This window comes from Capricornis sumatraensis, chromosome 11 (assembly GCF_032405125.1).
Source record: "Capricornis sumatraensis isolate serow.1 chromosome 11, serow.2, whole genome shotgun sequence".
NCBI lineage: Eukaryota > Metazoa > Chordata > Mammalia > Artiodactyla > Bovidae > Capricornis > Capricornis sumatraensis.
This window is the reverse complement of record NC_091079.1, coordinates 65,597,921-65,614,019: the sequence shown is the minus strand read 5'-3', so window position 1 is coordinate 65,614,019 and position 16,099 is coordinate 65,597,921. Positions and strand designations below refer to the sequence as shown.

The 16,099-nt window shown below is 44.5% G+C and overlaps 1 protein-coding gene across 1 annotated transcript in view; it reads right to left on the bottom strand.

Annotated features, from left to right (window-relative positions):
- Nucleotides 1-16,099, bottom strand: part of EXT1 (exostosin glycosyltransferase 1) — a 316,694-nt gene that overhangs the window by 5,255 nt on the left and 295,340 nt on the right. Inside the window, exons 7-9 of the mRNA XM_068983451.1 lie at nucleotides 15,739-15,834; nucleotides 6,420-6,509; nucleotides 642-802 (exon numbers count right to left, since the gene is read on the bottom strand). Of these exons, the coding sequence (XP_068839552.1) occupies nucleotides 642-802; nucleotides 6,420-6,509; nucleotides 15,739-15,834 (347 nt within the window). The remainder of the gene's footprint in view (nucleotides 1-641; nucleotides 803-6,419; nucleotides 6,510-15,738; nucleotides 15,835-16,099) is intronic.

Genomic DNA, 16,099 nt, shown 5'->3' with positions numbered 1-16,099 from the left:
ACTTATGTCCTAACATATTCTAGAATTATTGGGTATACTGTGTTTCCCCTTGCTAGATTCAAGACCTGTGTATTTTTTCTATTTTATTCAGTAGTAAATCCCAAGCACCTATAAGTCATGTCCGACTAGTTGCTCAGTCATGTCCGACTCTTTGCAACTCTATGGACTATAGCCGGCCAGGCTCCACGGTCCAGGGGATTCTCTAGGCAAGAATACTGGAGTGGGTTGCCATGCCCTTTTCCAGGGGATCTTCCTGACCCAGGGATCAAACCTGGGATCTCCTACATTGCAGGTGGATTCTTTACAGTCTGAGCCATCAGGGAAGCCCAAGAACAATGCTGGGTGGTACTCCAGGAAGCATTTACTTTGTTGGTTCTTTCATACATTCAGTCCCTCAACACATCCTGAGGATGTCTCCACATCTCAGGCTTACTGAAGATGCAAACCTACCATCACTTCTAACGATGCAGTAAGCCAAGAGCTTTTACTGGTTTCAAAGACACATGTTAACCACATCAACAAAACTCAAACAGGGATGCAGTCTAATTTTCACTAAGGTTGTTAACAAGACTGGGTCCAACTTTTGCCGCAGCCAGAAAGTCATATAAGGAACAGTGTAAAATGATGTCCAGGCTCCTCACTTGTGGTAAAGAGCAGCTCCCGTCAACACCATGGAGTAGTCGTTCGTCCACTTGGACGTGTAGCCCCACCGCTCCTTAGAGTTGTCCCAGAAATGGCTGCGTGCGGGGTACCCCACAATCCTCTCGGGGAAGCTCTGCCACACGGTGAAGGCAAAATCCACCTGCAGGCAGAACACAAGCCAAACAAGCAATCAACAGTGTTAACAAATGTCAACAAAACATTACCTTCCCCCTGCTAATTCGTAATGCAAAATCCTGGGACTGTTGGGAAACATTAATTCCATGTATTCATCAGCAAATTAAACTGACTGCTTGACATTTTGCCCCATAATTATGCACATTTTTAATGTTTTCTGTTAAAGAAACTTCAGATTAGTGTGGAAATGAAAGAAGGAGAAAACCAAAACAAAACACTGGCGATATGTCCTATAGAAATCCAGTCTGTTCAAGCTTAAAAAAAAAAAAAAAAAATCAGTTGCTTCTCCCACACCCACTGCCCCACAAAGGACATGTGACCATTCATGGGTGGGAGGAACAAACGCATCTGTTTTATAAACAGGAGCGGATTTTCTATATACATCTAGCATATGAATATATAGCATGTCACATTACCAGCACGCACCAAAGCCATAGTGACTGAAATCAAGGCATCCACTTGAAAGCCAGAGAAAAGATGTTTAAAAAGCACACAAGTTCTAACAGGAATTAGAGCAGGTATCATCAAGAGCAGAAATTCAGGCCTCTCAGGTGTGAAGACGGTCAATGCAAGGGAAATTTAGAAACGTACCCACAGTGAAAAAGCAGTAAGTGGGGACAAGGCCAAATAAAGCCATGGGATAATTTTAAAGGAAATGCGTGAAATGAGTTCCTAGTGTTCAAAATTACCCAAAGCAGGTACTTCTGAACCTGCTACAAATATTTGTAGTTAGCAAATGAACAGTTGGTTTTCAAATGTGTCCGCTCTTTCTGACTTTCCATGATTATTTGGTGAATAATAAAACAACACAGAGAAAGTTAAAAAAAAAAAAAGTAACAGAAATGCTCATAATTGTGTAATGCTTATAATACAACAGGTACTTAGATATTTTAACTCATTTAATCCTCACGATAACCCTGAGAAGTAGGTAATTTTATAGTTTCCAGTTTACAGAGCGGGGGAAGCTAAGGATATGGAAGTTCAAGTAGTTTTCTGAGTTAGTAAGTGGCAGAGTCAAGATGTGAACTCAAGCCATCTGGCTTCAGATTCAGTGTACACTGTTATCATAGCCTCACTTTTAGCTCTGTTGCTACAGTATGGGAAACAATTTATCTTATACAGGTTACACGTCCATCAACAACCTTTTCCCTATAAGTAAAGCAAATGGAAATTTCATATATTCCAAATATATTTCAAGCCTTGGCATTGTGATGGTGGCTGAGTGATGCTGGCAAGTCCAATTCCTGACCTCCCAGGGGTTTAAAAGCAGAGAAGATGGGAATTCCCTGGCAGTCCAGTGGTTAAGGTTCTTGTGCTTTCATTGCTGAGGGTGAGGGTTCAATCTCTGGTCAGGGAACTAATATACCACAAGCTACATAGTGCAGCCAAAAGAAAAAAAAAAGAAGGCAGAGCAAATAATTGTTCACAACAGCCCTAAAGTGGAAACAACCCAAATGCCATCAACTCATGGATAAATATGCCAAATATGGTATATCCACTTGGTGGAATATTACTCAGTGCTAAAGAGGAATGCAATGCTGATGCGTGCCACATGGATGGACCTTGCAAACATTATGCTGAGTGCGAGAAGCCACATATAAAGGCACCATATTGTGTGGTTCCATTTACATCAAGGGTCCAGGGAAAGCAAATCCCCAGAGACAGAAAACAGATTGGTGGCGCCAGCGGAGAGGGAGTGACGGATTAATGGCCACAGGGTGTCCCTTTTATAATGAAAATGTTTCAGGATGAGGTGGAGGTAATAAGTGTATAACACTGGGAAGGTACTAAATACCACTTGAAGATGGTTGATTTTATGCTTTGTGAATTTTAGCCCAATTACAAGACAAAGTGAATATGCCTAAAGATGAGTATATCCCAAGCTTTCATCATATTCATTACCATTGTCACTTCTTTTGCCACATTCCCATCATAATATACATTTAATGACTTAGCTAATATTTTTCTTTAAACTGCCTATATTTCTTTTTTGCTTCTTTGTTTTTAAGCACCATTCTAGGTAAACAGGTCAGTGAAATCCTAGGTTTAGGAAACACCGGTCTGAGTGATCTGCAAGGGTCCTTTTTTCTTGGAATTCTTGGGACTTAGTTAGAAGACACAATTTTTGTAAACAGCCATGAATTTAAAACTTTATGAAGAATTTAGTCTGGTGCCCTAACTCAAGATACGAGCACCTTAACAACACAGCTTGTGCGTGCATGCTCAGTAGCTTGTCATGTCTGACTCTCTGCAACCCTATCTATGTTTGGTAGCCTACCAGGCTCCTCTGTCCGTGGGTTCTCCAGGCAAGAACACTGGAGTGGGTTGCCATGCCCTCCTCCAGGGAATCTTCCCGACCCAGAGACTGAACCTGTGTCTCTGCGTCTTCTGCACTGCAGGCAGCTTTTTACCACTGAATCACCGGGGAAGCCACGGAGGTTCAGCAAGGGGTTGGGATATACATTAAGAAAGTATGGTGGGGTGAGGGGCACCTCAAAGTTAAAATACAGCAGGTGAGTGGACAGTATTTGTCAGAAAATAGGAAGCAGGTCGTGAAAACCTGAGCATTGTCCCTGGCATTCACGACTAATGGTGCCAACTGGTGGGACAGCGCATTATGCGGTCCATTGGCAAAGAAACAGCCCGACTGTCAGCACTCTTTGGGGTTTTCCATTATCCTTTGAAAGGGAGACGCAGACACTGGCAACTACTATAGAACCCGATGGGGTGTTTTCATCACATGAATTCCTTCCTGTCTCAAAGCCGTTTCAAGTCATTTCAAAGCAACTCAAAAGTAAATTCCGATAAAACTATGATGCTTGTGATAGTTCTCTTTTCAGGCTGCTCATTAGCACATCAAAGGAGACAAAGGTCAGCTTATGGCCTCTTCTCTTAAAAACCAACATCTGTTTTCTTTTGAGAGGGTGCAGCAATCCAGATAAATGTAAATAACTAGAAAACCAACTCTGTCTAATACCCTTTATAGGACGCTATTTAAAAATCTATCCTTAATACCACAAAGAGGCATTTAAACAAGCTAAGGATCCTTAGAGAGGAAATAAAACGAACCAACATCTATTCACCTAAAAGAGAAAACAGAAATCTTTGTCCTCCACCATGCTGGGCAATACAACTGTGCTACTGATCCGTCACAAAGTAAACTAGAGGGCCAGCCTCTTAAATTTACATCTCGTATTCAAGCCAAGCTGACTTCTCATTGCTCCACTTACAACACATGTTCTTCCTGGCGTGCGCTGAGAGGCTGGAACTGCTGTTCTTTGAAAAGATATCAACCAGCACGTGGATCCATCACAGCAGCTGGAAGTTATTTCACCATGGGACAGGGGGAAACAAATCCTAGTGTGAGATCTATGGCCTCGTGCCCAGGGGAGGACATGAGGCAAATTGATACTTCTGGTCCTGGGGTAACGATTTACGTGTGTGCTGTGGTCTTGACTATCCGTTCCGCCATGACAGTGTGCCGCCTTTTCTCTGACCACTCGCCAAGATCCACTCTCCATCCTTCTTGCCACGCCCTATGCCTGAGACAATGGGACTCTATGGACTGCACAGCATGGGCTTCCTTGCTGGCTGCTTGGGTTAGGTCAATGGTAGTCGTTGGCAGGAAAATTAGGCAGTATTTCTCCCCTGCTCTCCCTGCAAGCCCTGGCTTTGGCACCAGACTCCTGGTAGGTGCCACATCCCTCCACGATCATAGTTCTTACAGGACGACAGCCTGTTCTCCATTCCTCCTTTCAGGGACTGCTGTTGTTTTTGTTTAGTTGCTAAGTCATGTTCAACTCTTTTGCAATCCTGTGAACTCTAGTCCTCCAGGCTCCCCTGTCCATGGGATCTTCCAGGCGAGAATACTGGAGTGGGTAGCCACTTCTTACTCCAGGAGACCTTCCTGACCCAGGGATTGAACCCACGTCTCCTGCGTTGGCAGGTGGATTCTTTACCACTGTGCCACCAAGGAAGTAGTTCTCAGGGACTCTGGAAACACTATTCCCTTCCTTCTCTCCTTCAGGCATAGAAGTGGGAGCTATTTCCTGCCCTCACCACTCCCCAGCTGCCTCTCCATCAGCTCCTATGGGTTCCTTTAACTCCATACCATAGTCATCCTTTGTCCCTTTGTTTGAATCACTTGATTTGAATTCTGTTTGCTGCCAGGACTCTGCCGGCTCTAGGCAGGATCTGTGTAATCAAAGTACCTGGCACAGGGACCAGAACAAAGCCAGCCCTCCATAAATACTTGTTGAATGAATGTGCACTGGGGGTGCCAGCTTCCTTTGCAGGAAGCAGCAGAAAAATGCAAGCTGGAGTATCCCGTTCCCTGCATTCCATCGCTGTCATTCCCTTTGAACATGAAGCATCTTTTCCCCCTGCTCTCCCCCCGGCCCACTCCGCCCCATCTTTCTCCTGCAGCCTCACACATGACACAGTTGGCTGTGTGTTCACACTTTAATCCTTGAAGCACGCATCTCCCCAACTCATTCACCAAGTATTTACAGGGCTTGCGCTGCATAGAAAGGATCTGACCCAGGGCATGAGTCCCAGGGGGGTGATTTTGGTTGCCCTTCCACAGAACATCTGCTCGACTCCATTGGATGGAAACTGGGAAACATCCATGGAATTTGAAGAGCAGCAGAAACTAACAGCCCAGGTGAACATGAGTCTTGGGTATGGGGGCAGCAGGCCGTTAGAATCAGACTGGCGCCCAGGAAAATGTCTGCTGCTAACTGTTGAAGTTTACATTAACAAGATAATATATGAACAAAATTATTCCTATGAATAAAAAGGAATAAAAGAAGGGGAAGGGGGTGAGTAGCTAAGTCTCCATGCTTTTTAGCAGCTACCTACCCTGAATGATGTATTTCTGACCTGCTACACTTTTGTGTAAATGTCTTTGGTCTCTCTTCAGTTTTAAGTGAGGTTTCAGAGATCAATACTCATTCGAGTTGTAAAAATTGGTTTTCTATCATATCTATCTTTCACCTTCTCTCTCTCCCCCTCACACGTGGCTCTGTGCAATCTTATTTTTGGCACAAATACGTGAACATCTGAAAAGGCAGGGATCTCCATCTCAGCCTTCAAGTGAAACTGTTTGCTCTTGTGTGGGTAAAAGAAAACGCGCATTTCCAACCAAGCCAGAAAAGCTGCCTTTAGAACCCAGAAATAGTGTTCTCCAACAGAGGCCACACACGCCCGCATGGCAGTAGGAGGATTGCGAAAGATGGAGGCTCTGGATCGTGTGGTTTCAAGAAAATACCAAACAGGTGCCCCCGCCCACCTCCTCTGGGTCCTGCTGCACACCTGCCCACACCTGCGCCGTTTAAAAACAAATCCAAAAACAGGAGGGCAGACAGGAGGGTGAGGTGAGGCACAGCCTGGCAAGTGAGGAGCCAGTTAGCAGAGGAAACAAGGAGAAAAGGCCGTCATGGGGGTTGATTCAAACCCACTCTGCAGGAAGTTCTGAAAAATGTTCTGGGCTTGGCCAAGGCAAGGGCAGAGGAGGTGCTGGCACCCTGGGGTTTGAGGTGACTGCCTGTAGGGCCCGCCACACCTCCTGAGAGGCTGCTTACCTCCGTGGTTGAAAGCACGGTGTCCTCGTCAAGGCTGAGCACAGCGTCTGTGATGATATTGTCATAGGGCAGGAAACGGCTGCTCATCACCTGGGAGGTGGAGGTAGGGGAGGGGGCCAGGCAGGAGGGAAGGAATCAGGAAAAGAGATATAAATGGAGAGTCTTGTTCTGGGGAGAATTTCCCCCCGCATCCTCACCTTCAGAAAGGATGCTCAACCACCATGTCACCCCTCAACATAAAAGCCTTCCATTTCCCATCAGTGCAGATTCACTGGTTCCACCATTACTGGGCACCTACTGTGTACAGACACCTTGTCAGTCAAAGGGAGGCCAGAGGTAAGTAAGATACACCCTCTGTCTTGGAGGAGTTCACAGTCTGCAGGGAGACCAAGATGTGGATCATCAGTCTTGGCCTGCTATGAGAAATCCCAGGAAATCAGAAGATGCAGTAACCAGCTGCTTGGAAAAGCAACGAAGACCTTGGAGAAGTGACCCTGATAGCCAGGAATCCACTGCGTGTAAACAGAAATGAGGGCTCAGTAGAGGCAAAGGCAGAGAGTGGAGAACCGGCACTCTGAGGCCAGGAATGAGCGGATGGGGGGAGCAGTGATTTCAAGCATGGGACACCCACCACTTGATGGCTGCCAGGTCATTTTAGGAGGTGCAGAGACAAATTTAAAAAATTTTCTGGTCTTTGTTTTAGCTCAGAAAAGCAAAAATATGTACACATATACATTAATAGCTACAGCAATAAGGAGTAGTAGTAGAGTTACTTAAAGATAATTTCATTAAATTGAAAAGTAAGCTGATTTAAAGAAAAATGTTAAATAAACAATAGAACATGTGGTCTATGTATTAAGGAAAACTGTAAAGCTAGCATATGAATAAGATTTGGGGGAGCTCCAGGATAAGGCATGGCGAGCTGAGTATATGTGTGTTTCTACATGCATATGTGTGTACCTGTGTGTGTGGTGAGGATCTGGGGAATCAGTTGGAAGACTGAGACCAAAGAGACTACCCTACGACAATTACAGCTCATGCCTCTGTGCTAAGGTTTCCACTGAATAACTAATGGGCATGATGATATAAGAAAAACCAACATTTTTTAAACATTTACTATGTGCCGAGGAATGTTCCAAGTTCTTCTTATTTCATCTTTGTAACAACCCCATTGTATACATAAGAAAACTAAGGTACAGAAAGGTGAGTCTTGCTCACAACATTCTATGGAGCCATCGCAATCTTAGGTAGCGGTCCCCAACATTTCTGGCACCCAGGACATTTTCATGGAAGATAGCTTTTCCACAAGCCAGTGGGTGGTTGGTGGTGGTCGTAGTGGGGATGATTCAAGCACAATTCCATTTACTGCTATGATTACATCAGCTCCACCTCAGATCATCTGGCATTAGATCCTGAGGGTTGGGGACCTCCTGCAGCACACTTCAGTTGCTACACTCTACCTGTCTTGGAGTTGAAAGGACCTCAGCAGTGAACACGGACCACACATGGTGATCTCACATTCACCACTCCTCTGAAAGGCTTATTAACTGTTATGTCATCCTCTCCCGGTTCATATTTGGAGACAGAGAAAGAAGACACTTGCCATCAACTTTCAAGGCATGAAGGCCAGGGAAGGAAGCAGTTAGGTGCTGGAGGCAAAGGGAAAAGGGGGCACTTAGTCTGGCTGCCAAGGGTGAGTTCTCCACAAATCTGAGAATGCCTTCACCCACCCGCCCCTCCCAAAGAAGCCCAAGCTATATTTACATCCAGAAGCCAGCTCATCCACAAGCCTCATCTCAGAGTCCGTTTATACGTCTGTGAAGCTACTGGCGGGCTTAGGACATTAAAGGATGGAAAATGTCCACCAGAACCCACCTCTAGGAGCTCAAGGGACATATCTACAGCATAAATGGCTCCAGGCTCTGCTCCCACACATCTGTCAACTGGGTCAAGTGTTTGTTTCTCCCCTCCCCTCAGGCTTTCAAAATAAAATAAAATACGAAAGCAATCAGCAACCCCCTATGCACAGGGCTCAGAAATCTCAGCCTGAAGCAATTCTCCTGACACTGTTTCCTTGTCCATTGACTAACTCAGAAGCCATTAGTTGCCAGCTCAGCGATGCCCTGACCTTTCCCTTGTTAAGCCTACAGGGGAAGAGCTGCAAAGACAAGGCCTATAAATTCAAAACAGAATTTCCCAGCCAAAGCAGCCAACACATCAATTTCAAATTCAAGCCTAGATGTGGAAATTTAAAATGGGGAATGAGGAGGACGTATGACTTCCTTCCCCTGTTATGGGCCCAGCCACTGGGTTTCAAAGAATCCATTTCTTTTTTTTGAACCTGCCTCATTAACTAAGCTTAAGCGCCCATAAGCCAGCCACTTCCAAATTCTAGTGTAGAAACTAGAGGCTCTTTCTCAAATACCTGGAGTTCCAAAAGCTCCACGCATGAAAGGCGCGTGTACTTACAAAGTCAATCCAGAGTAAGCTGGGTTTCCCTTGTTAACTTGCTTAAGAAATATTTAGCTTCCATAAAAGCCCAAGCCCTTCTAAATGAACCTACATGACTAGGAAATGACAAAGGCTCAAGAAGTTCCCTGTCAGGACTTCCCAGGTGGTTCACTGGTTAACAACTTGCCTGCCAATGCAGCGGACGCAGGTTGGATCCCTGGTTGGGAAACCAAGATCCCACATGCCGTGGGGCAACTAAGCCTGTGTGCCCCAACTACCTAACCCACATGCCACAATTAGAGAGAAGCCTGTACACTGCAGCGAAAGATCCCACATGCCCCAACTAAGACCTGATGCAGCTAAACAAATAAATAAATATATTTTTTTAAAAGTTCCCTGTCCAGTGGGGAAGCTAAGAAATGTAAGTAATTATACAAAACACAAGAATTATTGACATTTATCAAGCACCTACCACATATACCCACTTTGTAAGTAAATTCATATGTATAGTATCAAACGATGTGATTAATACTATCTACCAAACCAGTTAGATGTTAGGATTTCTTCTATTTACTGAAGGGGAAGGTTGAGGCACAAAGAGTTAAATAATGTGCCTGAGGTCACAAAAAAGGAAGTCTGACCCCAGAGCCCATAAAGCAAACCATCAATTTACAACATCCCCTTAGAAAAGGAGCTGACATGTATCGAATGCCGAGTGTATTACAGGGCTGAGCACCTGTAATACATATTTCTCCTTCAAAATGAGCCCAAGTCTTAGCCCAGGTGCCCTAGAATACAGAATCTAAAGGAAGGCTTGAGGGCAAATGCTTTATTAGGTGGTACAGTCCCAGGGCGGGGCTTCCCAGTAGCTCAGTGGTAAAGAATCCACCTGCAATGTAGGATGTGCAGGAGACACAGGTTCAATCCCTGGGTGAAGGGCATGGCTACCCACTCCAGTAGAAGATCCCCTGCAGAAGGGCATGGCTACCCCCTCCAGTATTCTCACCTGGAGAATCCCATGAACAGAGAAGCCTGGCACCCTACAGTCTATAGGGTCGCACAGAGTTGGACATGACTGAAGGGACTTAGCATGCACACACACACACATGCATGCACGGTCCCAGGGCAGTGACAGTGACGGGAAAGGAACCACATGACCTACTGGAGTCACTGGCCAAAATCAAGGCTGCCAAATGAAATGTTAGTTGCTCAGTCGTGTCTGACTCTTTACAACCCTCTGGACTGTAGCCCATCAGCCTCCTCTGTCAAGACTAGGACTCAACAAATGGCCAGCAGTCCAGACAGAAATATGGCTGGGAGAATGGGAGGTATTTTATAAGACACATTTGATAAAACTTACAGGAACGGTACTGTTATTATCATCATCAAATAGAGGAAAACAATGGAATGGGAAAGACTAGAGATCTCTTCAAGAAAATGAGAGATACCAAGGGAACATTTCATGCAAAGATGGGCTCAATAAAGGACAGAAATGGTATGGACCTAACAGAAGCAGAAGATATTAAGAAGAGATGGCAAGAATACACAGAAGAACTGTGCAAAAAACATCTTCACGATGTTTTCACGTGAAAACAGGTAATCACGAAGGTGTGATCACTTACCTAGAGCCAGATATCCTGGAGTGTGAAGTCAAGTGAGCCTTAGGAAGCATCACTATGAACAAAGCTAGTGGAGGTGATGGAATTCGTTGAGCTGTTTCAAATCCTGAAAGATGATGCTGTGAAAGTGCTGCACTCAATATGCCAGCAAATTTGGAAAATTCAGCAGTGGCCACAGGACTGGAAAAGGTCAGTTTTCATTCCAGTTCCAAAGAAAGGCAATGCCAAAGAATGCTAAAACTACCGCACAATTGCACTCATCTCACATGCTAGTAAAGTAATCCTCAAAATTCTCCAAGCCAGGCTTCACCAATACGTGAACTGTGAACTTCCAGATGCTCAAGTTGGTTTTAAAAGAGGCAGAGGAATCAGATATCAAATTGCCAACATCCGCTGGCTCACCGAAAAAGCAAGAGAGTTCCAAAAAAACATCTATTTCTGCTTTCTTGACTATGCCAAAGCCTTTGACTGTGTGGATCACAAGAAACTGTGGAAAATTCTTCAAGAGATGGGAATACCAGACCACCTGACCTGCCTCTTGAGAAACCTATATGCAGGTCAGGAAGCAACAGTTAGAACTGGACATGGAACAACAGACTGGTTCCAAATAGGAAAAGGAGTATGTCAAGGGCTGTATTTTGTCACCCTGCTTATTTCACTTATATGCAGAGCACATCATGAGAAATGCTGGGCTGGAAGAAGCACAAGCTGGAATCAAGATTGCCGGGAGAAATATCAATAACCTCAGATATGCAGATGACACCACCCTTATGGCAGAAAGTGAAGAGGAACTAAGAAGCCTCTTGATGAAAGTGAAAGAGGAGAGTGAAAAAGTTGGCTAAAAGCTCAACATTCAGAAAACGAAGGCCATGGCATCTGGTCCCATCACTTCATGGGAAATAGATGGGGAAACAGTGGAAACAGTGTCAGACTTTATTTTGGGGGGCTCCAAAATCACTGCAGATGGTGATTGCAGCCATGAAATTAAAAGATGCTTACTCCTTGGAAGGAAAGTTATGACCAACCTAGACAACATATTAAAAAGCAGAGACATTACTTTGTTAACAAAGGTCCATCTAGTCAAGGCTATGGTTTTTCCAGTAGTCATGTATGGATGTGAGAGTTGGACTATGAAGAAAGCTGAGTGCTGAAGAATTGATGCTTTTGAAGTGTGGTGTTGGAGAAGACTCTTGAGAGTCCCTTGGACTGCAAGGAGATCCAACCAGTCCATCCTAAAGTGGATCAGTCTTGGGTGTTCATTGGTAGGACTGATGTTGAAGCTGAAACTCCAATACTTTGGCCACCTGATGAGAAGAGCTGACTCATTTGAAAAGACCCTGATGCTGAGAAAGATTGAGGGCAGGAGGAGAAGGGGACAACAGAGGATCAGATGGTTGGATGGCATTACCAACTCAATGAACATGAGTTTGGGCAAACTCTGGGAGTTGGTGATGGACAGGGAGGCCTGGTGTGCTGCAGTTCTTTGGGTAGCAAAGAGTCGGACACGACTGAGCAACTGAAATGAACTGAACTGAACTAGAAAAAAGAAACTGGGGCTACTAGCTGGGAGTGAAAATATAAAATTAATCAATGAGTCTGAGCATAAAAATGCATACTAATTAACCATAGGAGTCAGAATGGCTCACAGTCTGTCACACAGAATGGATCTTGTTTGAATATCCTGACATAGTCGAAGAAAGACCTATCTACCAGAAGGAGTTCTAGTTACCTACGGAAACGTAAAAACAAACCATAAAAAATTCCCAAGTTCAAAGTGAAAAGCATCCATGTGAGCACTGTGCAGGGGCTCAGGCATTGGAACTGGGGTTGCAGGCAGGAAACTTTTGTGTGCCAGAGCCTTTGTGAAACCACACTTATGGGTGAGATGGATTCAGAAGGGTAAGTAAAACTGATGCCAAGAGGCATGTGATTAATCCCTCCCTTTCCTCATCTAGGACTTCTCTGGTGGCTCAGACGGTAAAGCGACTGTCTACAATGTGGGAGACCCAGGTTTGATTCCTGGGTGGAGAAGATCCCCTGGAGAAGGAAATGGCAATCCACTCCAGTACTATTGCCTGGAAAATCCCATGGACAGAGGAGCCTGGTAGGCTACAGTCCATGGGGTCGCAAGAGTGACTTCACTCACTTTCACTTCCTCATTTAATGCTTATCAAGCAGCTCTCTGATAACCACATTGCTTGACCCCAGCCCTTGGAAGGGTGTGACTGTCTCTCACCTTTCTCACTGTGTTCCCACCTGTTGCACAGTGTCCAGCATACAGTAGGCAGCCTACACGGGGACAGAATAGACAATGCATGGACCATCTTGTCCACATGACCATTACAGTTCTCCCTGCATCCTGCTGAACTACATGAAATGGTCACTGTGGCAGCTCAAAAGATGATTTCAAATGGTGCAACTTAATACACTGACAATTCTTATTATGGCTCAAGGATAGTTTACTTAGCATGAGACAATCTCTCACAACCTAAGTCTTTGGGAACCAACAGGGAAAATCTCTTAGATGGCAACGTTAGTGTCATTTAATAGAGACTAACTTCTATTAAATTTCATTGAATAGAGGCAATCGCCACCTGATGCAAAGAGGTGACTCATTTGAAAAGACCCTGATGCTGGGAAAGATTGAGGGAAGGAGGAGAAGGGGACAACAGGATGAGATGGTTGGATGGCATCACTGACTCAATGCACATGGGTTTGGGTAGACTCCAGCAGTTGGTGATGGACAGGGAGGCCTGGTGTGCTGCAGTTCATGGGGTCGCAAAGAGTCAGACACAATTGAGTGATTGAACTGAACTGAACTGAATTTAATCTCTTCAGAAGGAGAAGTGGGAGATAGAGGATGAGACGGTAGGATGGCAGCACTGATTCAATGGACGTGAACTTGGGCAAACTCTGGGAGATGGTGAAGGATAGTGAAGTCTGGTGCGCTGCAGTCCATGGGGTAGCAAAGAGTTGGACATGACTTGGTGACTGAACAACAGCAACAACAAATTTCTTCACAGTGGATAAGAGCTACAGGAAAGCAGAGCTTGAGAAAAGAGAGCTCATCCCTGGCTGCCACAAACAGAAGACATTTCAAAGAGGAGGCAGTGTGGGCTTAAAGAATATATGGAAATTTCAATAACACAGATGAAGAGTTGAGAGAGGGATGGTCAAGACCTACAGCAAATGGGAAAGACCACCGCTAGAGGTGGGAAGGGACACAGTGCAGTAAACTGTGAGTGATCAAGTCTGTAAAGGAAAAGCAATGAGAGAGGGGACTGGGAGGGCCAGCAAAGGCCAGATTGTACAGTTTCTGATGTTAATTGAAAACATTAGCAAAAGGAGTCCCTTAAGGGCTATGAGATGATTACGAAGATCATTCTGTTCTAGGCAAAATGAGCTGGAAAATGGAAGCAGGGGGCCAGCCAGGCAGCCGGCCCTCCTGAGAGTCTCTGGTGGAGACCTCAAAGCAAACATAAGGTGGAAATGTCTTTTTCAAGATCTATGTGAGGAAGAACCACTACTTTCATTGATACAACTAATTCAGATTAATCAGCTAAGCAATGCATTAATCAGCTCATGCAACACCACCACCAACTCTTCTTCATCCTCATCATTTCTAGAAAGATTATTTTTGCCAGGTCCTAAATTCATTTACTCCTAATAGCTATCCATGTGGTATGTATTATTATTTCCATTTTGGGGATGAGGAAACTGAGACTCAAAGAAGGAAAGTACAGACAGGGTCCCATATCTCCTAAAGAGTTAGTATTAAGGCCCAGAATCCCCTGACTCAAAAGCCTATGGCTGTCACAATGGAAAACAGTATGGTGGTTCCTCAAAAAACTAAAAAGGGGGTTGCCATATGGTTCAGCAATCCCACTTCTAGGCATATACCCAGGCAAAACTATAATTCAAAAGATATATGCACACCTATGTTCATAGTAGCACTACTCAGAACAGCCAAGACATGGACGCAACCTAAATGTCTATCAACAGATGAGTAGATAAAGAAGATAGGGCACAGATACACAATGGCCTATTACTCAGCCACTAAAATGAATGAAAGAATGCTATTTGCAGCAACACTGATGGACCTAGAGAATATCATACTAAGCAAAGTAAGTCAGAAAGAGAAGATAAATAGCATACGACATCACTTATTTGTGGAATCTAAAATACAATGCAAATGAACTTATCTACCAAACAGAAACAGACAAAGATATAGAGAACCGACTTGTAGATGCCCAGAGATCAGGCGGCAGTAGGGGAGGAAAGGTGGAAGGCTTTGGGATGAGCAGATGTAAGCTATTATAAACAGGATAAATAGGGTGGATAAGCAACAAGGTCCTACTGCATAGCACTGGAAACTATACTCAATATCCTGTGATAAACCATAATGGAAAAGAATATGAAAAAGAATGTGTGTGTGTGCGTTGTGTGTGTGTGTAACTGAGTCATCTTGCTGTACAAGAGAAATTACACAACAGTGTAAATCAACTATGTGTGCTGTGCTTAGCCACTCAGTTGTGTCTAACTCTCTGTGACCCCATGGACTGCAGCCCGCCAGGCTCCTCTGTCCATGGGATTCCCCAGGCAAGAATACTGGAGTGGGTTGCCATGTCCTCCTCCAGGGGATCTTCCCAACTCAGTGATCAAACTGAGGTCTCCTGCATTGCAGGCAAATTCTTTACCAACTGAGCCACCAGGGAAGCCCAAATCAACTATACTTTAATAAACTTGGTGCTCTGTGATGACCTAGAGGGACGGGAAGGAGGCTCCAGAGGGAGGGGATATATGTATACTTACAGCTGATTCATGTTGTACGGCAGAAACCAATACAACATTGTAAAGCAATTATCCTCCAATTAAAAATAAATTTAAAAAACAGCTAACTAATAAGGACCTATGCATAACACAGGGAATACTATTCAACACTCTATAATGACCTTCATGGGAAAAGAATCTAAGAAAGAGTGCCTATATGTATGACTGGCTCACTTTGCCATACAGCAGAAAGTAACGCAATTGTAAATCACCTATACTTCAACAAAAAAACTTAAAAAAAAAAGCCCATGGCTGTCAAAGTGGAGGACAGTTAGAGACAGGTATAGTTTTAGAAAAGTAGTCCAGGGCCAGCACCTCCCAGGGGCAGGAGGAAGATGGCAAAGGCCAACACCCAGGTGCCCCATTGCAGAAATGAAGAGTCCATGCTGATTCCACAGTGAAGTCCCCTAGGGTCCTACCTTGCTTTCTCCTTCAATGACAATGACAGGCACGGAAGTGGCAGGCCAGCGGTGTTTGGCTGGAAGGGGCTTGTCACAATTCCATAGAACTATGATCTGAAAGGGATAAGGGGTCATCAGATGGCTTGGTAAGGCTGGATTTACATAGGCTTCCAACCCAACATTTCTTCTTTAAGACACAGAGAGAGAGAAAGAGAGAAGATGGTGTTCTAAGCAAGGCAGAGAGGCAGACCTCAAACTGTATTTAAAGTGAGTCCACTCCACTCTGTACACCTGAAACTAACATAACACTGTAAAACAACTATACTCCAAAAAAAATTTTTTTTAAGTGAGTCTCCACACAACCCCCAGAACCCCATTA